The sequence below is a fragment of the Lipophrys pholis genome (assembly GCF_963383615.2).
Source record: "Lipophrys pholis genome assembly, chromosome: 4".
NCBI classification, from domain to species: Eukaryota; Metazoa; Chordata; class Actinopteri; order Blenniiformes; family Blenniidae; genus Lipophrys; species Lipophrys pholis.
The window spans coordinates 4038419-4064413 of NC_137637.1; the positions used below are offsets into that span (position 1 = coordinate 4038419).

The window sequence follows — 25995 nt, forward strand, 5'->3', positions numbered from 1 at the left end:
ATGACTGAGTGAATCCTTGACAACGTGCAGCTGATAAAACCTCAGGGGGTGATACAGCAAATAAAAACACTAAATGTTAATCATTTTGCAATACCACAGAAGAATTCAGTGTTGATGGGAAGATAATGATTGGCTTATGTTTCAGTTTACTGCAGCAATAACTGTTTATGTTGTAAATGCAGGAGGAAGAGGTCAGTAGACCTGGAAAACCCAGAGCTGAATTTCCTGCTAGGAAGTTAATGTGACTCTCTGATTCATGATATCAATAAAGGCATGTTGCTTCAGTCACGTTCTGACAGGCACGCTATAACAGATAAGAAAAACAGGTCATCATAGCATCAGCCTTTTCTTCAAAAACTGTCAACAGCATTTATTTCATTCATTTTCTCCTGCTTATCTGTTTCACAGTCTGAGCACTGTCACATTGCACTGATTTAGAACCTTGCTGCAGGTGGTGAGCCTGCGAGAAGGTGGCGCCCAGCGTGGGACATGAACTCACTACCTTGAGATTGCCAGACTCAAGGTCTACCAACTGAGCTAGCTGGGGGACGCTGTCAGCATTCAATCTGTGAAAATGTGCTCATTCAAGACAGACAGTCCAGGATTATTAATGTACAATTATTTTGATTCAGGAAGCAGTTTGTATTTAAAGCTGCAAGCAGCGTTGAACATGTCCTCACTACTTGCGGGACTCCGACTGAGAATGTCAGTTGGCACATGTATGTCATATAATTAACGTGTCAAATTTGTGGTCAGTCAGAGCATGGACAGGTTATGTAGAAGGTACTTCCTGTTTCCAGCAGGTAGTGCTATGCATGATGGTCATTATCATCACATGTATTGATCACATGTGGACTCTGATGCAACATGTGAAGTTTGAGAGGGATCGGACCAGATAGGCCACACTTCCTGTTTCCAGCAGGTGGCGCTATGACCGATGGTTGTTCATATTATATGGCTTTGATCAGATCTGGAATCTAATGAAACATGTAAAGTTTGAGGTTAAGCAGACCATGTTGAGAGTATTTAAAGTTCACTTCCTGTTTGATGGCAAATATTAAAGACTTTAACAGGATCAGATTGGCTTCACACTTGACATGTTGCATCACAGGCCGGTGTAGGTACCAGATCTGTCCGGGCTACCAGATCTGTCCGGGGCGGGGCGTGCGCATGCGCCTGAGCTACCAGAGCTGTCAGGGGCGGGGCTTGAACCCGCGCGCAGTGATGACGTTTAAAATTATGATTGGCTATGATGGCGTTTTGCATTTTAACTGGCTGCAAGTTTCTCCCATCACAGTATGCAGCTAACATTAGCTTTCACAGTTAGCTTCGTAGCCCCGTGTAAAGCTAACATGGCTGTGTGAGGTGAACAGGACGCTATGAGTGGTTTTATTCCTCTAAATGTCCCGAAGCAGCAGTGATCTGTCTGGTTTAACTTCAGGAGAGTTTAGAGGCAGAACGTGTCTGGTGGTGCTTCGTCTGATTTTATGAAATGTCCTTTTTTTACCCACTTAATGCTGTAAAGACCTGTGATGGGTGACAGAGACATTTAGTCTGTTTCTCATATCTCAAGCAGGTGAAACAATAAACTGAGTGTTTTCCAAGACTGATGATAAATATTGTGGCCACATGAATGAGAAGGAATGTACAGATATAATGTAGAGATAAGTGACTGTTTTCATAATATTTCCAAATACATACACAATATTATAATATTGGACATAGCGACAAAGGTAGAATTCTTATGAAAAACTTTATCTATCTATCTATCTATCTATCTATCTATCTATCTATCTATCTATCTATCTATCTATCTATCTATCTATCTATCTATCTATCTATCTATCTATCTATCTATCCAGCCCGTAATGTAGTGTGTTTATATGGAGTTGCCGTAGATCATATTGTGTGTGGCGTCTTTGACAGGCGCAGGCATGAACTCCGCACTGGACCGATCTGGTAGGCTGAGCGCATGCGCAAGCCCCGCTCCGGACAGATCTGGTACCTACACCAGCCCTCATCACAACCATATGATGACTCTCACTCGTAGCACCATTTGAAGGTGTGGCTGTGGCCACACTCACCATGGAACAGGAATTGCACTGTAAATAGCCTGTACATCAGGGTTCCCCACTTCCAGGTCTTGAGGGCCGGTGTCCTGCATGTTTTAGGTTTCTTCCAGTTGCAACTCACCTGAATGCAATAAGGGCCTCGTTATTTGGATTTTTTACGAGCTTGAAGATGACATCAACATCAGATTGAGGTGTGCTGAAGCTTGGAGAGCTAAAACGTGCAGGACACTGACCCTCGAGGCCCAGAATTGGGGAACCCTGCTGTACATAATCAGATTGGCCTTAAACTTTACATGTTGCATCAGAGTCCGGCCCTGATCACAGCTACATCACAATTATTACCTGCAGGAAACAGGAAGTGGAGTGTAAATAACCTGAACGTGCTCCATTCTGCCTCAAATTTCACAAGTTGCATCACAGTCCTGTCTTCATCACATGAATCTCAGTTGTAGCTCCACTTGAGGGTGTGGAAGTGGCCATGCCACAAACTTTGATATTCACCATCAAACAGGAGATGAACTGTAAATACCCTCAACATAGTCCGATCAGCCTGAAACGTTACATGTTGCATTGGAGTACAGATAGGGTCACAGCCATATTACAATTACAAAAATCGGCTATTGCGCCACTTGCTAGAGACAGGAAGTGGGGTGTTTACATGCTGCATGAGATTACACATCTGACCAAAGTCCTATGATGATAAAGACTATTGCTATAGCACCACCTGCTGGAAAAAGGAAGTACAGTGTACATAACCGGTCCATGCTCTGACTGACCCAGACTTTTACATGTTTAATGAGATGACATTCGCAGTCAGAGTGACTGAAGTAGTGAGTAGTAGTAAAGGTACTGCTTAAATTAAAAGCACAATTTACGAGGTTTTTATAGAGTATATTTACCCACACTTATTTATACCTGGGTGGAGACCCATTCTTCGTTACGCAAATATTTTGCAGCGCAAAAGGTTTTGCTTTACCTGCCTATTGTCGTGGCCACTGGTGTGCTGAGGCTTAGGTTCCACCCCGGTAAGGTCACTTGAGGCACATTCACAGTTCCTTGTTTGATACGGATCACAATTCACTTCAGGGACTTCTGGGAAAGTCCGCTTTGTTTGGGCATCTGTGAGTGCTCCCCTGAGCTCAGATCCTGATCAAACAAGGTCACTCCAGTCACCTTGAAAACATTGGTCTCGGTGCTCATATCTGCGGAATTTCTAGCAGGTGGAGTGAGAGGACATGACGTAGAGCACAATGCATTTTGGATATTAATCAAACATAGCTAACCATGTGAAACAATAGAAGCAGACGCAGGAAGCAAAAGTTAGAGAATATCTTGCAGGCAGACGTGGAGTGGTGAGGAAGACATAGTGTGAAAGGTATTCATTGATATCTGGTCTGAAGACTATATATCACAGTTGTTTGTGGCTACCCATTATCCACTCACGCATTAGCCTATCCACCACTGGCTAAAATGTCAGGACCTCCGCTTTCGGTCTGACCAATCAATTAGCCATGGTTCTTCTTTATTTTCTTACTAGTCAGTGTTTGTTTCAGGCAACAGTGTCCCCAAAGCGGCAGCTGCTGTAATTGTATAACTTTTTCCCGGTAGTTTGATTGGTTCTCAAAATGCAGCATGCATGCAAACTGGACCAAATAAAAGTGTGAAAATCCCCCACCCCCCAAGTGAACCGAGTCCCGGACTATTCAAATGTTAAAGGCCCCTGAGAGTGTGGTCACATTCCCCTGTTTGGTCCGGACTACAGTTTTCTTCAGGGAAAAACTGTTTCATTTGAACAACTTGAACATGCCCACGAACTCTGAACTGGCGCTAACGAGCGATCTCTGGTCCCCTTGAAAAGCCAGGTCTCGGTTCTTTTACAAACAATTTTTCTAGAGGGTGGGGAGAAGATGTGATGTAGTGCGCAATACATTCTGGGTATTAAACAAACAAAGCTAACCGCGCTCAGAAGAAGCAGTCGCAGAAAGAAAAAGTTGGAAAATATCTTGAAGGCAGTAATAAGGAAGAATTAGTGAAAAATATATTACATCAGAGCCAGTCTTACCTTTACAAAGTTTACCTTTTAACTCACCAAGACTGGTGTCTTCACCTGAGGATTCACTGGACTGTTTTGCCCTAGTTGATGCTAGAACTCATGGTCGAGTATTCCCCCAAGTTAACCCAGAAACCTACCTTTCAGATCTAATTCCTACCTCATTTCTAAAGTCATTTTATGGGTTCTTTGGGGAACAGCTTTTAAATATCGTCAACTCTTCAGAAGGGTGTTTTCCCCACTGCCTTTAAAACGTCCGTGGTGAGGCCCCTTCTGAAGAAGAGCAGTTTAGACCCCAAGGCTCTTAATAACTACCATCCTGTATCCAACTTACCAGTTTTTAAGCAAAATTTCTGAAAAAATAGTTTTTACTCAATTAAATGATTTTTTTATAGGGAAATAACTTTTTGGAAATGCATCAGTTTGGTTTTAGGAAGAACAACAGCACAGAGACATCACTTTTAAAGATTTTAAATGACATCAGGCGCAATCAAGACTCCCAACTGTCATGATTCCGGGGGGGGGGGGGCAGACCCAAGATGCAGAACACACGAGACAACGTTGGACAGATTTGAAAGTGCAAAAACTCAAAAGTTTATTGGGGGATCCTTCAGCTCCCAGAAAACCACCGCTGAGAAGCTTCTCCACGGTGCAGGATGGGAGAAGATGGCGAGGACCGGGAGTCCGCAGGGAAACAGGAACTGTAGCGAGCTCAGGGATCATCACCGGGGGGGGGGGGGGGGGGGGGGAACTCTGAAGCGAGCGCTGGCACAAACGACCATCCTCACAGGAGTACGGACTGGTGACGACCACCGGCAGCTCCAGGCTTTTAAGGGTGGAGCCGCTGATGAGCCACAGGTGAAACGAGTTATCCTCTCACACTCATGCGAGGGGGAGGAAGGAACACTGCACACAAAACAGAAAGACCACACCCACTAAAACAGACAGAACACAAAACTGCCAGGACCGGACCCACCGAACCCTGACACCAACAGCTCACAGTCTTGATTTTGCTGGATCTTAGCGCTGCCTTTGACACCATTGATCATGTCATTTTATTAGATAGACTCAGGAATTTGGCCGGCGTCTCTGGTAATGTTTTTAAGTGGTTCAGTTCTTATCTCACAGATCGACGCTTCTTTGTAAGTATGGATATACATTCCTCAGGAACCCATGAAATCAGCTATAGGATTCCCCAAGGGTCTATTTTAGGCCCAATCCTTTTTAATATTTACATGCTGCCACTGTGGGGTGTCATCAGGAGACATGGCATCAGCTTCCACAGCTATGCTGATGACACATAGCTGTTTGTGGTGGTGTCTCCGGATGACACAAGGCCAATTAATGCCCTTCTTAACTGCATTTTAGATATTAAGTCATGGATGGCAGCAAATGTCCTTCAGCTCAACCAGGGCAAAACTGAGGTTTATGTTATAGTTCCTGAATGCCAGGGAGAGAAACTTTTACCAAAACTGCTAGATTATAACCCATCTCCATCCGTAAAAAAACCTGGGAGTGACTTTTGACTCTGAGCTTAATTTTATCCTTATAACAAGATACAGACGCTCCTCTCAGGAACAGGAGGACAAAATTCAACTGGAGCTGGACGCTGCAATGAGAAAGTTTAACCTGAGTCCCAGAGAACAACTTGGCCGGCCGCCGGCCGCTTCCGTGTTCTTCACTGGACGCGTCTCCTCGTCGTTCACATTTTTACCGTACTTTCTGTGGTGGGACCTCACGACAGCGTTGGGCCTGGGTGCTCTTTGCCAAACCTCCTGCTCTGCCCCGTTCAGGCACATACTGCACGGTGGAACAGCAGCTTTATTGTACCTCTCTTCCTGGCTGGCTCGGCAATAATGTAGTGGAGACAATTTGAGGGTTCATTATGTCACTGGACCACAGTTTTACCAAGAATTTCCAATAAACTCAAAGTGGAGAGGAGATTATGAACAAATACTCAGGTGATCCGGAGAGTTCAATGCAAATAGAGTTTATTCTCTCAAATAGAATAAACCCAAGTCTACATTTGGATCAAAACTGACTTCACGCATTTTACATCCTCCCTTTAAATTATCTTAAATCCCTCCCAAACCATCCAAGGTGGGTCAACCGATGTCACCAGTAAGAATCTTTATTCTACAAACACCATGTAACTGCATAATCTAAATACAGTGCGATCTGTGTCCTTATCAATCAGGCAGTATCAAATAGAAACCACTGCTATTGAAACTACGAACTCCGACAATTCTTAGTGATTGTTAGTGATGTCAGTGAGTTGTGTTTAATCACCCTTTTATTGTTGAGGTTGAGGGGGCAATTGGCACTGGATTGAAAGGTACATAAGAAACCTCTGATTTGGGAAGGTGAATGATTAACATAGTTTTTGTATTTTGTCAAACAAAGGTGGGCAAATAACTTTTTCCGAAGGGGGTAGATGAAGTTTTTTTGTTCACCAGTGCGTTTGTTTAAAGGAGACATCTCATGCTTTTAAATCCTTCCTTTTTACATATAAATCATACAGTTGTGGTCTATATAAAGCGGAACTGCAATGCTTGGGTCTGAATTCCTCATTATTAGAGCTCCACAGGCCCCTTTTCAACCCCTTTTCTGATGTGCTTCTGAGAGCAACTCGTTTTGGGGCGGTCTCTTCAAATGCAAATGAGACACTTCATACCCCACCTCCTCTCCAGATTGCAGAGGTGACACTCGGTTCAACGCCACCCTGTTCGGCCATCTTTGTAGTTTGATAGAACAGATACAATTATCTAGCGGCGCAGAAACTTTATATTCACACATTATTTACAAAATGTCAACAACGGAAGATTTGTCCATCCAGCCATACATGTTGGAGCCAGAGTCGGACCCGGCGGAGCGAGATGAAAATGACGATGATGCACCTGCAGAACAACGTCTTCATATGGATGTAACGCAATGGTGTGTTACTATATTTACACTAACTTCTCCATCCATGCCCACTACTACAATACTGCCTGTATTACAACGACTATTTAACACAGAAGTTACATTATAATCTAAAACGAGCACACAGCGCTAACATATGAAGACGGTGCAACTGCTAATGCTAACAAAACAATGACAGGGACGTCTTATCATCACACTTTTTAGCGTTATATACAGCTTACCGAAGTGCTCTGTTCGTCGTCTCCATAGATAGAAGGAACTGACCGCTCAATCAGACCAAGTCTTTCGGCAAATCCTTCTTTATACTGGCGGAGGTTGCTGAAGCAGTCATCCTTAAAGTGATTCGCGCACACAAAAATGACCTTACCCACAGATGTGTTTACATTTCTGTGAAAAATAAAACTCAACCAGGCACTTCGAAAAGGTTCTGATGCTGGGAGACGGTGTAACGAAGCTTGTGGGTTACTACATCCAACAACCGAACATTTCGACTTATCCTCTCGTAACTTCGGTTGGACTACAAAATCGCAGCGAGAAACAAAAATGGCGGATTGCTCGAAATGTCGATGTCCTAATTTGGCAGTTCCGCTGAGAATACTGTGACGTCATTGTTCAAAAAACGTAATAGAGAATAGAAAAATCGAAACCGATCGCAAAATATGACCAAAACAGAATATAAAGATATCAACGGAGCACCTGAAGAGACTACTTTGAACTTTTCTGTACTTCTAAACACTCTAAATATACAACAAAATGCATTTAAGGGCTAAAAAAGTGGATTTAGCATGATATGTCCCCTTTAAGGGGTTCTTGAAGTGGATCAGGTGGAAACGTGATTCTCGGTCTCCAATATACAAGACAAGTACTATCATATACTGTATGCGGCTCATGTTCCCCCAACAGTTTGTTTGATTTAAGAAGACCCATGTGCAAATATGACAGCGTGTCTTATTGTGTAAAAGATCCATTCAATTAAGCAGGAGAAACAGATTTGTAATTAATGTAAAATGTATTTTTTTTCGGAGAACATCTTGAAGTACATCTTGAAAAAAAGAAAACATAGTATACATTTCTCCACAAAGCAAAAGTACCAGTGTTCAGACAATGTAATTTTTCTTTGCATTTGTAAGCTGGAGAAACATTCTCATTGCTCTTTCTTTCAGGTGAATCCTGGTGGACAGGGCTCAGGGCCAGTTGCAGCATTTGCAGCTGTCCACGTAGATGAGACCGGGCTGACAGCGGTGCAGGAACGTGTTTCCATGGAAGCACTGGAAGTAGGTGGTCTTGTCCGCAGGATTTACATACAGACCATCAGGTCTCCCCTTGCAGAATACAGACATGGGGTCTCTGGTGGTGATGGGACCTGGAGTGGTGGTGGGTTTCGGGCCAAAGCCTGAATAGTGACAGAGGGAGAGTCACAATGTATCTGTAGAACTAACCTGTCATCACATAAAGTTAACAACTCAAATGATCTTAGTCTGGCATATTATTGGATACATTGATGGATTAGAATATCAGAATAAATCATGTATTACTCCATGTTATAAATCATGAGCTCTGTAACAATATGTCATCTTGCTTCTTTCTTGTCTCCAACACATACAAAAGTACATAAAAGATTGTTGGATGGAATCAACTTGTTGGGAGATGCTGATGGTCTTTACCCATTGAAGTCCTGAGGTGGTTGATGAGAGGATAAGGTCCGTCTGAGCAGAAATCACCACGGAAGTCGTCCATGCCCAGAGTCCAGACGTGAGCGCCTCCTAAGCTTGTGGCAATCATCCACTGGACCTAAAGAGAGTGACGATTGGGCCATTGAGAGTGGAATAGTTACAAACATCAGCAGCTGATAGAAATTAAAATGGCAGAAGGAGTAGAGAAGGAGCTTACCTTGGCAGAATAACTGCGTTTGTCATCATAGCCCAACCAAGCAGTACCATAGGTGGCGTATGGGACCTCCTGATCAGAGATCCATCCAACATTAGCACTGGTGATGAATTCGCAGATCTATAATGACAAATAGAGTTAGGTTGGAGAGGAAGTGCTGTACCTGAATCCCTTCATGTTCAAGGGTTCTACTGGCAGAAACAGTGACAACATTGCTGTACCTCATAGTAGGACCAGAAACCTGGTGTTTGAGTGTATGGTCCAGCATCTGCAGGTCCACTGGAGGGTGCTCCCACACCATGAGCAGCAGCATTAACAAGACGGTTGTTACGTCCGTATGTGGGGAAACCGAGCAGCAGCTTTCCAGCTGGGGCTCCGAGCTCCAGCCAGTAGTGTACTGAAGAGTTCTAAGAGAAAGGACCAAGAACATGAATTTGACACTCTTCTACTTATTGTTTTCTGTTGTAACACTGAATCCAAGATTATGTCAATAATCAACTGAAACAGTATTTACACATATAATTTATGGAGTCTTTTCTGAATCTTTTTAAATATAAATGTCCAAAATATTGGAAAGAAACCATGAGTGACTACGTTGAGAGGTCACATCCTGCTGAGACCTGGTAATTCATTTTTGGGAAAAAAAATATTCTTGAGTATTAAATAAAGAGATGCAGGAATCAGAAAACCACTTTAGTACACACACGTCATTCTTTCGAAAATTTAAAATAATTGTGAACATTTATGCATTTTATCAAAAAAAAGGCAAAAAAAGTTTAAGGGTAAGATGTAATAATAATGTAGTCATGCGATAACAAAAGTTAGTTTTTTGTACTAATTGAATTTTTTTGCTCAATGCAGTCAAGCATCGACAGCAATTAACGTGGCATTCAATTGTAAAATCCATTCACAGTTGAATAAAGAGTTTTAGTGGTGCTAACGTCAAGGTTCGCCCGCAGAACGTTGTTGGAATTCTACCGGACATAGATGACCTTCATTGGTCATGATATTAAAATCATGGCTGCAAGAGTTGACCTCAGGGGGTCCGACTCTTCCCTTCTCACCGACCCCAGGGCTCACACTGACTGCCCAACCCATGATGTCATGAAGCCAGTCACTGAAGGTGATTGGTCAGTCCTCCCAGGGGCTGACACCTCAGCATTGTCCCCCAACAAAAGATTTTGCTGCCCGGACTCTTTTCCTCTCTGCTCCTCTGCCTGCGGCCAAACCAGCGGAGCTGCTCCTCTCCTGACCCTGCCAAGTGGGCCAGAGTTCAACCAGACAACATAGGCCAGCATCCACTGTCTGGCCTCATTACTAGGGAGGAACAAGTCCGCTTTTCCCCTGGGAGCCAAATCAGGAAGGCCATGACTCACAAACTATTTCTGCTCTTTCCCCCAACAAACAGGACCTCACAGTTCCTGCTGTGACACATCTGTGATCACAGTGACCAGCTCCTTGGATCTGCAAGAACTGGTTCCTAACCGCAACACCTCCGGCTTCTTCTTCTTCTTCTTCTGCACAATGCAGCACAATAAGACAAAAAGAGTTAGCACAGAGATGCTAACTACAAACTAAGGAACCACCATCTTCCTCCAGCCTGCACAACAAACCGAGTCCTTCTTCAAAGACAATAAGTAAACGTGGTAACTACTGAGCATGAGTTCTACTGGTTATGATATTAGGAGTAGTTAGCCAACCTGTAAATCAATGTTAGCTATGCCTCAGTGCCCAGTTAGTTTGCTTGACTAACTTGTTAATTGACAATCCTACACAAATCACATCAAAGACAACATCATGCATGTAAATGAACAACAGAGTTACATTCAAGGAGCAGACGTTAAAGTCTGGGTTCTACCCTCCTTTGTTCTCCAGACCACACCATCAACAGAACACCTAGGTCGGCCATCTTGCTTCTCTGGTTGTTGCAATATTGAAATAGAGTCGTGTAATCTGCTATGTTGATATCTAGATTCCATCACACGTCTCACTTTCTCTCCAGCTCTCTCTCCATCTCTCGCACACTCACATGCACATAAACACATCAACCTGTATACAGTTTTGTTTACCTTGTTTCTTTGTGGATAAATATATTTTTTGGAATCATACTTGCTGTCTTAATAATGCGTACAAAGGTGAATGAAATGTCAACCACTTCTTTGTGAAGAACTCCGAAATTCCTCTGGGTTTACCATGAATTTTTGCAATCATTATTAAATTAACTATTAGTTAAAATTCCAAATTAATAGTATATTTTATGAGACTGATATAAACACATTGGCTATCATTTCCTGTTAAACAGGTGAAAAGGTGCTGCTTTGAAGTTATTTGATGCTTATAAGATCCCATTTAAAAAAAACAAAAAAACATTAATTACTATCTTTGGTAATTGTTAATCAATAGCATGTTTCAGGTCTCACTATGTTGTGGTGAAAATGTGAGCCGATGTCCACAGAGCTGCGGTACAGAGGGCTGTTGTGTCCGGTGGCTGGCTCCCAGTGTCCATGGAAGTCATAGGTCATGATGTTGATGAAGTCAAGGTGACTGTTGAGTTTAAAGCAGGATTAAAGGAGACGTTCAGTTCAAAACAATATGTTTCACTCCTTCATGTTACTGTACAGACTGAACACAGAGGAATCAAACTCACGCTGCGATCTTCTCCACCTCGTATGCTTTGTCAACGGTTTGACGGAGCGCGCCGACATTGGCCGACAGCAGCAGCTGAGTCTTCCTGTTGTCTCTGGCATCGTCCTCGAAGGCCTTGACCAGCTCCTGTGTGCACAGCAAGTATTGAGACTCTACAAATATAAGAGCTGTGTGAAGAGCTGAATGATTATCTGTACAGGTCGGCAGTGTTTGAAGACAGAGAATTTGAGAAACATGCTTACCGCGACCAGCAGTGTGAACCGTTCCTTGTCTTGTGCCGGACTGCCATTGTGTGCAGGAAATTCCCAGGCCAGGTTCAGTCCATCAAAGTTATGGGAACGCAGGTACCTGATGGCAGACTGGATGAAGGCTAACCGGCTCTCCGGTCTGGCCACCATGGCAATGAATCTGAAAGAAAAGCAGTCAGTCTGTGATTTCTCAGCTGTACGCATCACAAGAGAAAGGAGGTGTAGAATTTAAACTCACGGGCTCACTCCATTCACCATGCCTCCAACAGACAGCAGAGTCTTCAGGGCAGGGTTACTGAGAGCAGGAGGACAGAACGGTTAAGTTACTTGTTGAATGTGAGTTTGTGATGTGTTCTTATGACAGTGTGTCTTTGGAGTCCAGGATGGATGATGTTCATTCAGTGCTGGATCTGTTTCTGCTGACAAAATGTTGCTCTAACAAATCAAGGACGCATGTTGGTGTTCAGGAGTGGTGACGGTGTAAACTCACATGTTCTTGAGCTTTTGGAGCGTGACAAAGTGCTGCTCATCGTTCCACTCCATCGGCGTGATCTGGTTGAAACTGTTGATGGTGGACAGGGCGTAGATGACGTGGGTGCACAGGAAGGGGTCGATGTTGTCGGGGGTGAATTTGGCATTAGAGGGCCGGTACTGGGACCAGTTGGTCATGTGACACACCAACTTATTGGATGAAGCTGAGGGCAAACAGAAACACTTTGGATTTAATTTGAACTGTAGGTGATACTTCACAACTCCAAAAATACACAACATGCTCACACACCATCTAAGTAGTTCTAGGTTCAGTGTCTAGCCCAAGGACACTTTGACATATAGAAATATGTAGATACGGGATGGAAGAATTAACTGAAAGTTTGGAAGATGATCTACTCAACCAGCAGAGCCACAACCACCCTAAAATTAGCTTATTCTGTTCAGATGTACTTACCAATGTGCAGAGCCAGCAGGACACCGAAAACTGCAAAAATCAAAGAGAAAAATAAATAAAGTTATCAAAGAAAATGTATTCAAACTTAGTTTCAATGAGCGGGTTTCAAAACATGAAGGTCAATATTATTCTCATTTAAATTTTAGGCAAACTAAAAGTTCTACGGCTTATTTATTTATGAATGAATAAAACAAATTATATTTACCTGTGAGGAGCTTCGTCATTTTGCTGTGTGACTGTAGTTAAGAGAGAGAGAGAGAGAGAGAGAGAATAATGTTTTTTGTAAATAAAAAAATTAACAAATTTAAGCACTACTCTCAGATCTGTAACTGTTGGAACAAATAAAGCTATAAGGCATGAACATTTACTGCAGTTTGTAGTACAACTGAAACCCGACATGTATTTCTTACCTTTCCTGAAGACGATCAGAAGCAGACTGATGTGCTCATTGAGGTTTGTGGGAATTATATACTCACTCATGAATCACTGAGCGAATGCTGGTGGCAAAGTGCAGCTGATAAGGCCTCAGGGGCTGATACAGCACATAACTACACTTACAATAAGTTTGCAAAACCACTGAAGAAGTCAGAGTAGTTGGTGTAGAGCAGCAATATCTGTCATTAGTTTAGGTTGTAAAAGCAGGAGAAAGTGGGATGTCGACCTGGAAACCTCGAGCTGAACTTCCTGCTTAGGATCTACGCGTCGTGCTTTGATTCATGCCATGATGATGAAACATTCACCTGCAAATCACAAACGGGTAGAAAACTTGAACAAAACCATCTGTTAGTCAACTCAGACTAAAATGTCATTCATTAGAGAAATGGAGCCCCCGGCTCGCTCAATTGGTAGAGCATGAGACTCGCAATCTCAAGGTAGAGGGTTCATGTCCCACGCCGGGTGCCACCTTCCGGTTGGCTCACCACCTGTAGGAAGGTTCTTAATGGGTGCAATGTGATCTGGGTGACGGTGCTCAGACTGCCACCCCTGCGACCTGGAAATGGATAAGCGGGAGAAAATGGATGGATTGATGGATGGATGGATGGATGGATGGATGGATGGATAGAGAAATAGAGATAACTTCCATACAATGTTGTATTTCTGTAACAATATATGTAAGAAATATGTTAATATAATAGTGATAATGCATTTTATTTATAGGTGCCTTTCAAAACACTCAAGGTCACCTCACGAAATATAAATGTTTCAAGAGCATAATGAGTGCCTGTAAACAATTATGTATTTTCAGCTAATTGTCGGTTTTTCGCAGTATCTTTTATCTTGATGATACAAGAAATATTGAACACTGAGGCAATCTGTGACTCTAGAGTCAATTGTGAGCCTTGCTTGGATTTATAAAGAGACTTGTTCGATGGTGAAGCAGCTTTAGTCAATCAGCTGGATGAGGGGAGGAATTGTTCAGCTAGGAGAAATCTTAATGAAGTTTATTTGTTGATCTGTGCTGTGCTGCCAGTTTATCTGGTCTGGTTTCATCGGCATGAAGGTTCTTTACTTCCTCCACAGGAACAGAGCAATTCCTTATCTCTCCATCTGCTGTCGACATGTCATCTGCATTTGACTTTCTCACAAAGTGTTAAATCTGAGGTTTATAAATGGTTCTCACTGCTTTTTGAAGGTCATGCATTTAACAGGTACTTTGCCCAGAATATTACAGTAATCCCCGAACTTTGTCCTTCAGCTTTATCGCTGATCATAAATACTCAGAGATTTGTTCCGCATTGCATTTCACAGCATATTAAGAAAAAAAAAAAATTGCCACCGTTTGATGTGTCGACCTTTTTGTTATGTTAAATTATTGTTTGTGAGGCTGTTTCATTGTTTCCATTATTACATTGAAATGTGTTGGTAAATGTGAAGTTGTGTCATTTTGATGAGGTTTTATTTTTGTTTTGTAACATTGAACGTTAAAGAGCGATTATTTTAGATATAATAAATCATGTTACATAAGATCTTGACGATATTTATCTCTGGTCAAAGAGAGATATTTCATTAGGTATATTAAACGTACTACATGACATGTCTAAGTAAACTTCCAATATCCTTTTAGTTTCTTGAGAGTCAAAATAAGTTTACACTGGATGTGTGTGTGTGTGTGTGTGTGCATGTGTCTGTGAACCACGCACTTTACTGAAAGACAACCTCAAAGGTGTTTATTTGAAATCATATTTACAAGTGGCACTGCTCCTATCATTCCTCCAACATCTTCATTCAGTCACATTTCAGGAAGGTTGAATGATCCAGACCATGATCCAGATCATTCCTGCCATGTGATCCACAGACTCAGTGTTACAACAGAGTGATAAAAGCGAGACGTCCTCCGGTAAAGCGGAAGGTTCGTCCAGATACTCAGACGCAGTGACTCTGACGTGAACACTGAAGGCATTAAGAAAACACTGTACAGAGTATAGCACAAGAACACAAACCTGGACATCATTCATTGGTTCTCAAAACCTTTCTACCAGTGCAGACATGAGGCCAACGTGTGACGAAAGAAAACATTCTAATTGAGGTTGAGAGTAAATGATGTGCTCAGGCTCCACGTCTCAGTAGATTTTACTGATCTAACCTGAACTTAAACTCAACTCCAACTGATGGAAAACATGTGAGAGAGAACGCGTTGATGTCTACTGATCCACCAGGAGTTACGACATCGTGAATGAACAGTTTTATATTTCTTTAGGACAGTTAGCCTCCAGGATGAAAAATAATAATAACTTTGTCAAACCATTTATATTTAGAATTGAGGGGTCCATCATTCAACCACCTGCAAAAAAAAAACCAACAACACTAAAAAAGGTTTTTAGGTTGTCCAGACCGTTCAAATATTTGAATGAAACTCAGTGACACTTTAAACCCCACGAGTCAATTCACTGAAAGTACGGAGGAGATTGTGATTCGTGGATGAGGACCAACAGGTCAAGAATCTCTTTCCAAATCTTCTAAGTCCTGTGATTTACAAGGTGAAGCCTCTGTTGGACCACATGAATCAATGAACCTTCACTGGCTGACTGGTTCAGTGGTTCACTGACTGACTGGTTTACTGGTTCACTGACTGACCGGTTTACTGGTTCACTGACTGACCAGTTGACTGGTTTACTGGTTGATTGGTTCAATGGTTCACTGACTGACTGATGCAGAGGTTCACTGGCTGACTGGTTGCTTGTTTCAGTGGGTGACTTGAGTGGTTGACTTGTTCAATAGTTAACTGGCCCAATGGTCTATAGGCTGACTAGTTGAATGGTTGACTGGTTTGATAACAACTAATCTGATAATCTCCTCTCAGAGCTTCTTATGCTGCTGCTGATAACCAAAAATTACCCTAACTATATAAAAAACGGTTTAAGACAGAGATTTGACGTTTTGTGATGACCTTACAGCTGAAAGTAGCAGCTGATTTTTCTCAGTCAATATCGATGCACTGATTAAAAACTAAAGTAAATCCAAGATGGTCATTTAGGAAAAGGTCCTGGAATCTGCTCATTTGGTTTTGAATGACTGTTATATAAAATGTTTTTCTGGCTTAAATAATGTTTTTCTTGTTCTTGAACAATCCCAGAGCATCACTTTGATCAAATCAATAAACGAGAACACAAAAACCTTGAAACAGTTATGTGTCTCCTGTCAGAAACAGTAAAGGTCCGGCCTAACTGCTCAGAGGTCACATCCTTGATGGTAAGCAGACCTGTTACATACGTAAGAGCTGAAAGGTGCCGACAGGTGACAGAGAAGAAGATATATGACACTGTTAACTGCACTCTCAGACTTTGGTGGCCAGCTCTTTCATGTACACGACTGTTTCACACTCACTTTCTGCAACACTAGAATCCCAATAAACACTAAACAAGCATTTTACTACATTTTCAGAATTATTCAAAGAAAGCAGGCACAGAAAATGTAAACAAAGGCTTAAATACTTCATCATCCATTCAATTTCATCTCTCGCGACGGAAAGTAAAAAAATGTAAACAATCATTTAGAGCAGTGGCGTATATCTGAAGTTTGCTATAATTACAGCTGAGGCCAAAACACACCAAACATACAGACAAAAGCAGGAGCTGGAAATCAACAAGAAACAGTTGTTCAGTGCTGCAATGACTCTGAGACTGTGTTCACACCGAGAACAACTTCAGCTGGCAGGAAATCAAAGGTGAAGTGAGGAACTGGCCGACCCGGGACGACGGTTTGATTTGTGATGATGGGCTTTCGGTTTTTGCTGTGAGGTCAGAGTGCAGCCGCCGGGCGGTGCTGAGTAGATTGAGGCGGGAACATAAAGACACCGGGGGACAAGAAGATGAAAAATGAGTGGAGGTTATTACTGATGGTGGCTTTATTCATAGAGATATAAAATAATGATAGGTAAAAATGATCACAACCAAATTTGTCTTGTTATTGTACTAGAAGCGTGGAGCAGCTCGTCTGGACAAATCTGATTAATCACTGATCCTGATGAATTTAAATTCAAAAACAGTTAATTTGAGAAAATTGCAGCTCCTGCATGTGTGATTAAAAATGAGTAAAATAATCAGGCGCAGTTCACAGAAGAACCTCAAGAAAGACAAGTTGGTAGATGGTACTGGAAACTGAAGCCTCAGAGCTTGAAGAGTTGCTCTCAGTGTGAACACACAGACCGACAGATCACAGGTCGGACTGGACTGTATTTACACCGGTTATACACACAGTTGGTTTGATGGATAATTTACACCTGAAGCTGGCGTCACGGCTGGAAGACGCAGTCTGAGATGCGTCCGCTGCAGACGTAATGGTCCCCATAAGGCATGGTTTAAACTGACGGCGGGATACACAAACCCCGACCCCACAAAAAGACCCTTTTTGTTTTCATTATAAAAAAGTCAACTAAGTCCCTCTTTCATTCCCCAACCCTCAGATCCCTGCACTGAAACCCACCCGACATAAAACACAGGCTAAGACACAGCAGAGCTTTAAGAGTCCGCAGAACGAGACGATCACAGAGACACGAGGACGAGGAGCCAAGCACCGACGACGATGAGAGGCTGACGGAGCAGCGCGGAGGGCGAGGAGACGGAGGCGCTGTTCTGTACCATCATACCAGTACCTGCACACACACACACACATAATGACAGAGTAAAACTCAGTTTATAAGCTGCATGTAATTTAATCATACACTTTGATAAAGCTTTTCTTAAACATATGATGAGAATTTACACCTGAAGACTTTATTCAGATCTGTAACACACCGTATGACACTGTAACACACCGTATGACACTGTAACACACCGTATCACACTGTAACACACCGTATGACACTGTAACACACTGTATTACGCTGTAACACACTGTATCACACTAACACACTGCATTAATCTGTAACACTATAGTACACTATAACACACTATAGCACACTGTAACACACTATGTCACACACTGTAACACACTGTAGTACACTGTAACACAGTGTATTACACTGTATTGCACTGTATCACACTTTAACACACTAACACTAACACACTATCACACTGTAACACACTGTTTCACGGTGTCACACAATGTCACAACATGTCACACTGTAACAAGCCGTATCAAACTGTGTTACACTGTATCACACTGTTTTTCACTGTGTCACCATGTCACACAGTGATATACAGTGAACTGTAAATCATTTTGGGAGGAAAACGTGAATGATATTGGGGAAGGATCTTTCTACAACAACAAAGACATTTTAGTTTCTGGCCCACATTCTGACTAATTTGATCTCAAATGTAAAATAATTTACCAAGTTTCCCATTAAATATGAGAGCAGCCTGTAAAGGTTCTTATTTATTGTCCTTGAGTAAAAATAGTAAAAATCAGATTTTACCATCCACATGTTCACAGTGGTGGTAATGTTGTGAGTATTTCATCAGGATTATTGGGATTAAGGGTAATTTGCATTATAACCTCTAGTATTACTGAAACAGTGCAATCTGCAGTAGACCTACTAAAGGATAGAACTGGTCATTTAATCAATAAAGTTAGAGGTAATGGTTTCTTTATTTTTACACTTCTGGAGCTCGATCTTACAGGATTGGAATCATCCTGTGATTAAAGGTCACTCATCGGCTAAGATGCTCCTGCTTTACTCTGAGGTTTCATATGCTTCCTTCTTGTTTTGAGCTGTTGCTTGTGCACAAAGTTTTATACTTTTAGCATTTCTGTATCACATCTCTTCAGTTTGTCATTATTTAACAGTGGTGTAGTTCCCAGAACTCATGTTGTCCCGTCAAACCTTTGTCGTAATGTGTCTTTTCAAACTTTACGAAATTACGTAAACAGCTGAGCGGTGCCTCTTGTTTCAGATAGTGATGACATGTTTATGAGTATATTAGCTTAATGAATATCCTGAGGTCACATGGCCTTGGGTAAATGATGGCTCTTAATTGTGGTCAAACTATTAGGTTTCTACCAGCACAGGTGAAGATTAAAGTCTTCACGTAAAAACTCAATAAAGTTTTATTGACTGGCGGTCATATTTTGACATTACAGGTTAACAATATCTCCAGTATGAGCTCTCCTCCAGACATGATGGGACATTATAAGATGACCTGAGGCACAAAGGAACACTGCTTTATGGTTATATGAATAAAGAAGTGAAATTCTTCGTTGCACCTTTTTATTGATTTTTTCCCCTCACCTGAGTCTCTGGACACGATGATCTCGTGTGCAGGCCCGTCGCCGCCCTCGCCCCAGGACCGGATCTCCAGCACCACGTAACCGTTGTCTTTAGGCAGCGGCAGATTCACTGACGTCTTTCCTTTGTCCAGAAACTTCAGCGCTGCCTGATCCTCATGCTTGTACAAAACCTGACACGCAGAGCAGAGCAGCAGGAGCATACGTCATCCGCACTGCATCTCACACACAGTGAACCGTTCACTTTTAGACGAATGCACCATCAGTAAAACAATAACTCCTCAGTGAAAGTTTGGAAGAAACAAGTTTGAATGCAGGAGTTACCAAACATGGTCGCTCTTCCAAGAAAAGATGATCGCCTTAGCCAAGTTGGCTTGAGGGTTATGTTTTTGTCCGCGTGTCTTGATTCGATTTTGGGATGTTAATGGCTAACTGTTCGCTGATGGGAGAGGAACCTCATAGAGATCAGCATCTGTTGCCATGGAGACGCTTCCTGCTGAGTGTTTCACACAGTGATGTTGCTACCTGACAAGCGAGTTAGCATCGATATGAGCTAATGGCTAACAGGATAGCGATGCTAACTCGGTTCTACAAACAAATGTGGCGTTGACGAAGGTCTGCGCTTTACTGAGTGCCTGTTCTAGTTTATTTATTAGTATGTCTGTATGTATCTATTTTACCAACTTTTCGCCAAAAATACTGACCCGAATTGCATGAAATTTTCAGGGATGATTTGTTGTCATCCAAGGACCAATTGATTAGATTTTGGGACGTAATCGGTTAACAATTTCTGTATAAATCCCAAAACACAGCAAAAAAATGTCCCAAACAAAGCGGATGGGAGAGGCACCTCATGGAGGAGATCACCGTCTGTTGCCATGGAGAAGCTGAGATTAAAGGAGAGAGACAAACGACCATGACAAAGGAAGGAGTGGTGTTGTGTGGTGGTTCAAATAACCTTGTAATCCATCGGTTTCCATGGTGAAAAATGTGGCGTTGGTCAAGGTATGCACTCTACCGAGTGTAGTTCTAGCTCTTTATTTTCCCCACCTAACCTCAACACCTGGTCAATGTGGATAAATGTCTGCAGCTGTGTGGTCGTCAGTGATTATATGGTCCATTTGAAGAAGACAGAAATGGAGGCCTGCTGTGTGTGAAACACCCGGCGGTGGCTCACCTTGTAGCCCAGCACGGTGGATTCGTTGTGCATGGCTGTCACGTGGTCCCAGCGCACCGTTACCCAGGAGCCCTGAGTCTTCCACGACACGTTGCCCGGAGGACGGTTGGGAGCTACAAGACAAACACATACTAAATCAATATGAAGAGAAAGAAAAGTCAGCTCAGCTGCATACAATGGTCGTATTAAAGGGGTCACATTGTCATACTATCCAGCTTTCAAACAACTTTCGCATGGTCTCATTGGTCCAAAAATGTTGTAATCATAGTTTATTGCCCCAAATCCAGCTTCTCCTTGATTTTACTCCATTTGAATATTGGATCATAGGAGCTGCATTCAGAATCTGCTGTGTCTGTGTGAGCTGGACTGGCTCTGCCCACACATGTCCATCTTGAGAAGAGGAAGAAGTACTTCTTTTCGTGGTGCCATGTGCCAGAGCAGAGCTGCCTAATTGTGGGAGGAGTCAAAGTGAGGGTCTACCTTGATTGGGATTGGCTAAACCCCCAATGACACTATATAGGGTTTGAGATCTGATTGGCTGGTTGGAGCAACACACTTTTTATAACATGAAACAAGCCAGATAGAGAGAGGACAGACTGTCTTCACTTCTGGGGCGTCATTCCAGGTATGGGGACGATTAGTACTGTTGGAAAAATAATAGAAAGTGAATTTTGCGTAATATGACCCCTTCAACTCAGTTTTTTTTGTCTTGAATTTAATATTTAATTGTGATGTCATGAAAAGAAGCACTGGGACTGACCGTATGCCTGCAAGGATAAAACATTAGATTTAATGGTTTTAATGATTCTTATTAACTTTCTATTAGCATTAAAGTCAACCTGCCACACATTACAAGACAGAATAGAGGGGGGTAAAAGTCAACATCCTATAGAGTTACATTATGTAATGTGGCTCTCAGTAATGGCCTTTGTTGACAGGTGAGGTAACATTGACAAGTGTACGAGTGACTGCTGCTCTGAAACTGACACTCCGATGTTTTAATCCCTCATTTCAACGCAGCCACAGCCTGAAGCCTCGGAAGCATTACACACTTTCTCTCCTCTCTGCAGCTGAGGTGGAGGATCCGAGGGTGCCACGAGCAGAAGAGGGGAGGTTTACCTGGAGGATTACTCGCAGGATGTCACTCCTCAGCTGTGTGTGTGTGTGTGTGTGAGTGTAGTGCTTGACTCATACGAGGTTTCCTGGTGGTGACGGTGGTTTGGGGGGACGGTGGTCCAGTCCCTGCACTGTTGTAGGCTAGAACAGCGACGCGGTACCGGGTGCTGGGCCGGAGTCCCGATACCCGGGCTGTCGGTTCCAGTCCTGCGGTCCTCACTCGGTCTGCTGCCGCCTCCCGTTCATGCTGCCGCCAGTACCGGATCTGAGGACACATATCACAGGGCTGCTGGGAAATCCACCACACATGAGACCGACCGGGTTCTGGCCCAAGAGTCACTGTCTGTGAGGGAGTCAGTCCTGCAGAGGGCGGGTCAGTCCAGCAGGGGGCGGGTCAGTCCTGCAGGGGGCGGGTCAGTCCTGCAGGGGGCAGGTCAGTCCTTGCTAGGCTGCATGAGGATCACTTATGATCCGATTAAGTAAAGTAAAGGATTCATTTTGCAAAAACAATAATTAGATCACTGTCACTTTCCCTCAACCACGTTACTGCGTTGCTAAACTGTGATTTTGTCTGGTACTCTGGCAACAATGACGTGAGCAGCGACGTCAGTGTGAACAACAGACTTGTGCAGGAGAGAGCAGGACCTGCAGCGTTTAATTCTCTGAAATACAGACATTGCTTTGCGTTCGACTCATAGCGCCTGCTGTGCACTCTGTGTGGGAAGAAAACTCTGATCTACGGCGAAAATTTCCACCTTCAATCTGCGAGGAAGCAGCACAGGAAAGTGAAACCCTGGTAAACTGTTGCATTTAATTTACCTTCTGCTTGATGCAACGTGCAGGAAGTTAAAAGATTTTAAAAATTTTTTTAACTGTTTTTATTAGTTTATTTAAGAGGGACAGAACAGAGAGCGTTGTTACAAAAATAGCAACCGATGCCGTGTCCATCAGCCATCTAGCCAAAGGCTAATTTGCAGACCCGGTCCCCAACATGAAACAGACACAAGCAAACAGTTACACATAGTTATACATGAAACATGCTATAATATAAATAGTTTACAGATTTTTTAAAAATGTATTTAATGTCTGCATGCTTGGTTGGTCTTTAACCAGCGCTTTGCTTCGCTGTTGAACTGGTTCAGATCTGTGAGGGTTTTTATTTGGGCAGGTAGGTTGTTCCAGATCTGTGGACCCTGACCTGAGAAGCTGCTTTGACTGAAGGTGGTTTTACATTTGGCTGGTTTACAGTCACAGTTCGCAGCGCCTCCAGTGGTGACACCACAGGGGCTACATTTCTCTATCATTTTGCATACAAACTCAGGCGCAAGATTATACACACATTTAAAGTTTAATTTTAAGAACGCGTATTTAATAAAACTGTCGAGACTTAAAAAATTGTGTTTTTCTAAGATTGTACAGTAGCGCCACCTCATGGGCTTCCTGTCCATCACTTTTAATGCCTGTTTGTACAGAGAGGTGACATTTTTCATGGCCGACTGCGAAGCCTGTCCCCACACAGTGATACAAGATGAAACATGTGAGAGAATCATTGAGTGGAAGTACAATTTAGCAGCATTCATGGATAAACAAGGGTCTTATTAAACGGAAGCAATTCAAGTTGGTCTTGATCGTTTTTGATATTTTCTTTGTGCGCACGTCGAATTTTAAGTGGCGGTCCAAGACAACGCCAAGATATTTTGTGCTCTCAACATTATCAACTGGTTTTTTGTTTATCAGTATCTGGAAGTGCGCAGAGAGAAACACATAGTCACTGTTTTTGAATGATTCAAAGACAGACAGTTTTCCTCTCACCATTGGGAGACACTGAACAACTGTTCGAAGAAAAGTTTTAAAGAAAGAGCGTCTTTCACTTGATTCAGTTTTATATGATTGAATATTCAGAATCAATAGAATGAGGCTTCACAGCGTGTTCAGGCTGCACAACATGTTTTGAACAGGAAACTAAAAGTAACTCAGTAACCTCTTTTGAAAATAAGTAATCAGTAAAATAACTGGATTATTTTCTCAGGGAAGTAATCAGTAACTAATTAATTTTTCCAAGTCACTTGAGCAACACTGATGAGGACAATCTGATACCTTCTGTCTGCCTCTTTCGCTTCGAGAAGGAAACATTTATTCTGAGAATTCAAGATTTTAATCATGACAGTGATAGCGTGAGCTTTAACTGGGGCGTCTCCTACCATTGAGAACAATAAACAATAAGGTCATTTGGCGGAACTGAAACAACTTCCGCCTGTCTCAGAACAAAGTTTAACATCATGACACTTGATAACCAGCGTGGTGAATCAGAAGCTGTCGTCCCTGTTTGCTTGTTTGTTTGTTTGTTTGTTTCTAATAATAGAAGAGCCGTCTCCTGATAATTCGGTAAACAAGTTGCGTACTTTATCCTTCTTCTATTAGCGGAAGAGAAATTTTGAACATGACTGTGTAAAATCTCAGGATTACACTTCATGAGAAGATGACTCTTTCATCCAAGGCTGTCACCGCTGGTGAACATTGTTTATGGAGATTTCATAGGAAACAGAAATGTCTTCATCATGGCGCTGGTCTGGTGGGCGTGGCCCCGGAGCTGAAGGACTGTGCAGACCCTCACCTCGTATCCTCGCAGGATGCCGTTGGCGCTGAGCTGCTGCACAGGCTCCCAGGAAACCTGCATCTCGAAGGCAGACAGCGCCGTGGCGTTGATGCTCGACGGTCCCACCGTGGGTTCTGTGAGAGTCAGCCAGAGGTCAAAGGTCAACACACACACAGGCACTCGTCACACCACAGCTGGATTCGAGAAGGAGCCACTTGATGAAAAGCCCCACAGAGAGGATTTCAAACGATCCTGGCTTCGTGGTCGTTTTAACCAGAAGCACAAAGCGAAGATTTCCTCGCTTCAGACTCACGTGGTTATCATGGTCATAACAGGCAACACAGTTACTGGTCCAGTGAAGAGAAAAGAATCAAAACAAGCCAGAATAATAAGTGTGAAAATAAAGTGTTTCGGCTTTGGTAAAGTTTAACAGTGAACAAAAATTGCCCAACTTCTACCGAAGCACCAGAAAGTTCACTCTAAGTAACATTGTGTGTGTGTGTGTGTGTGTGTGTGTGTGTGTGTGTGTGTGTGTGTGTGTGTGTACGTGCGTGTATGCGCTCAAAGTCATGCATCATTTTCTTTATGGTCTTCCTCTTTATATCCCTGCCGTCTTGTCAGAGTCTTTTTATCTTTAAACAAATCTAAATTACCGCACTAAGGAAAGCCATTTCAATCTTTGTATGATTTATTTTACAACAGATCCATTTTAAAATAGTTCTTCTCTGAAAAATCAGATCATTTCCTCCTATCATTCATCAAACATTAAACGGATTTAACTGGACAGGAGTCGTATGAAGACATTATTCAAACAATCATTTAAAAAGTGAGTAACTCCGTCAGAAAAACGTTTCCTTGTGATGGTGGAATGAAGTGTGAAGTAACAGCCAATCTAAGTACTCCAGTAAAATTACATTGGTACCTGAGGTTATATGTGGTTCCTTCCTGTCCACTGATTCTGACATTAAAACCAACGTAAAGTTTGATTAGTTTAGTTAGTTTAAAATGTATAACTCAGTTATCTTCAGTCATTTTCTTCCCACTTCAAGCAGTTTGAATGAAGACATGAAGAGTTAACAACCTTTTCTGTTCAGAGATACGATAGATTGACTTGACTGAATATCAGTGAGGTGATGAGCTGAGCGTTACCGCAGGTCATTTTAAGCAGTTGTGGTTGTAACTAGGAGTTCATTGTTTTGAATCCCACTGCTGGCCTCTGAGTGAGGCTCTTAGCCTCCAGCAGGAAGTGTCAAACTAGTCCAACCTGTGGATCAGGTGATCAGGCCTGTCCTCCACTGAGTGAAGGCCTGAAGCCTAAAGCAGGAGTCTGCAGTTGATATGAGAGTGAAATCCTGCATCCCTCCTGCCTACGCACACACTCATGTTCTGGGGACATGTGGCTGCCCTCTGGTGGTGATGGAGTCAACTGACTGCACATTTTTATCACAACATAATTAATAACATGATGAAAAGAATGTTTGCAAAAGAGTACTTTTGCTCAGCAAATGTTTTATTAAGACCTTAATGTGAGCACTGTATAATTCTATACACTAAGTTCCTGCAGTTAAACTGGATTTGTGGCAATTTAAGAGACGAGTCTGAAGAAAAGTTTGCAGGTTGTGTGAAACACATTGACCATCTAATAGCATTAAACAGCAGGACACATTTAACA

General features: G+C 42.5%; 2 protein-coding genes across 3 annotated transcripts in view; both read right to left on the bottom strand.

Moving 5' to 3' along the window:
- Positions 1–8020: 8020 nt before the first annotated feature.
- LOC308108009 (acidic mammalian chitinase-like) lies at positions 8021–13358 on the bottom strand. 2 transcript variants are annotated; one of them, XM_080460655.1, is made up of 12 exons: positions 13182–13358; positions 12977–13007; positions 12772–12801; positions 12316–12520; positions 12064–12120; positions 11820–11985; positions 11579–11703; positions 11352–11475; positions 9153–9338; positions 8935–9051; positions 8709–8835; positions 8021–8437 (listed from the first exon to the last, which is right to left on the bottom strand). In XM_080460655.1, the coding sequence occupies exons 2-12, from the start codon at positions 12993–12995 to the stop codon at positions 8229–8231; spliced, it is 1365 nt and encodes a 454-aa protein (XP_080316781.1). In that variant the 5' UTR covers positions 12996–13007; positions 13182–13358; the 3' UTR covers positions 8021–8228. The 2 variants fall into 2 exon arrangements, with proteins under 2 accessions (XP_080316781.1, XP_080316782.1); XM_080460656.1 differs by lacking the exon at positions 13182–13358 and having other exon boundaries at positions 12977–13012.
- A 1566-nt stretch (positions 13359–14924) lies between these two features.
- The window catches only part of cntn2 (contactin 2), a gene marked incomplete at its 5' end in the record, with an annotated part of 43137 nt that continues 32066 nt past the window's right edge, over positions 14925–25995 (bottom strand). The window contains 5 exons of the mRNA XM_080462306.1: positions 14925–17863; positions 19439–19607; positions 20612–20724; positions 21806–21992; positions 24342–24457. Coding sequence (XP_080318432.1) covers positions 17754–17863; positions 19439–19607; positions 20612–20724; positions 21806–21992; positions 24342–24457 — 695 coding nt within the window. The 3' untranslated portion in view covers positions 14925–17753. The remainder of the gene's footprint in view (positions 17864–19438; positions 19608–20611; positions 20725–21805; positions 21993–24341; positions 24458–25995) is intronic.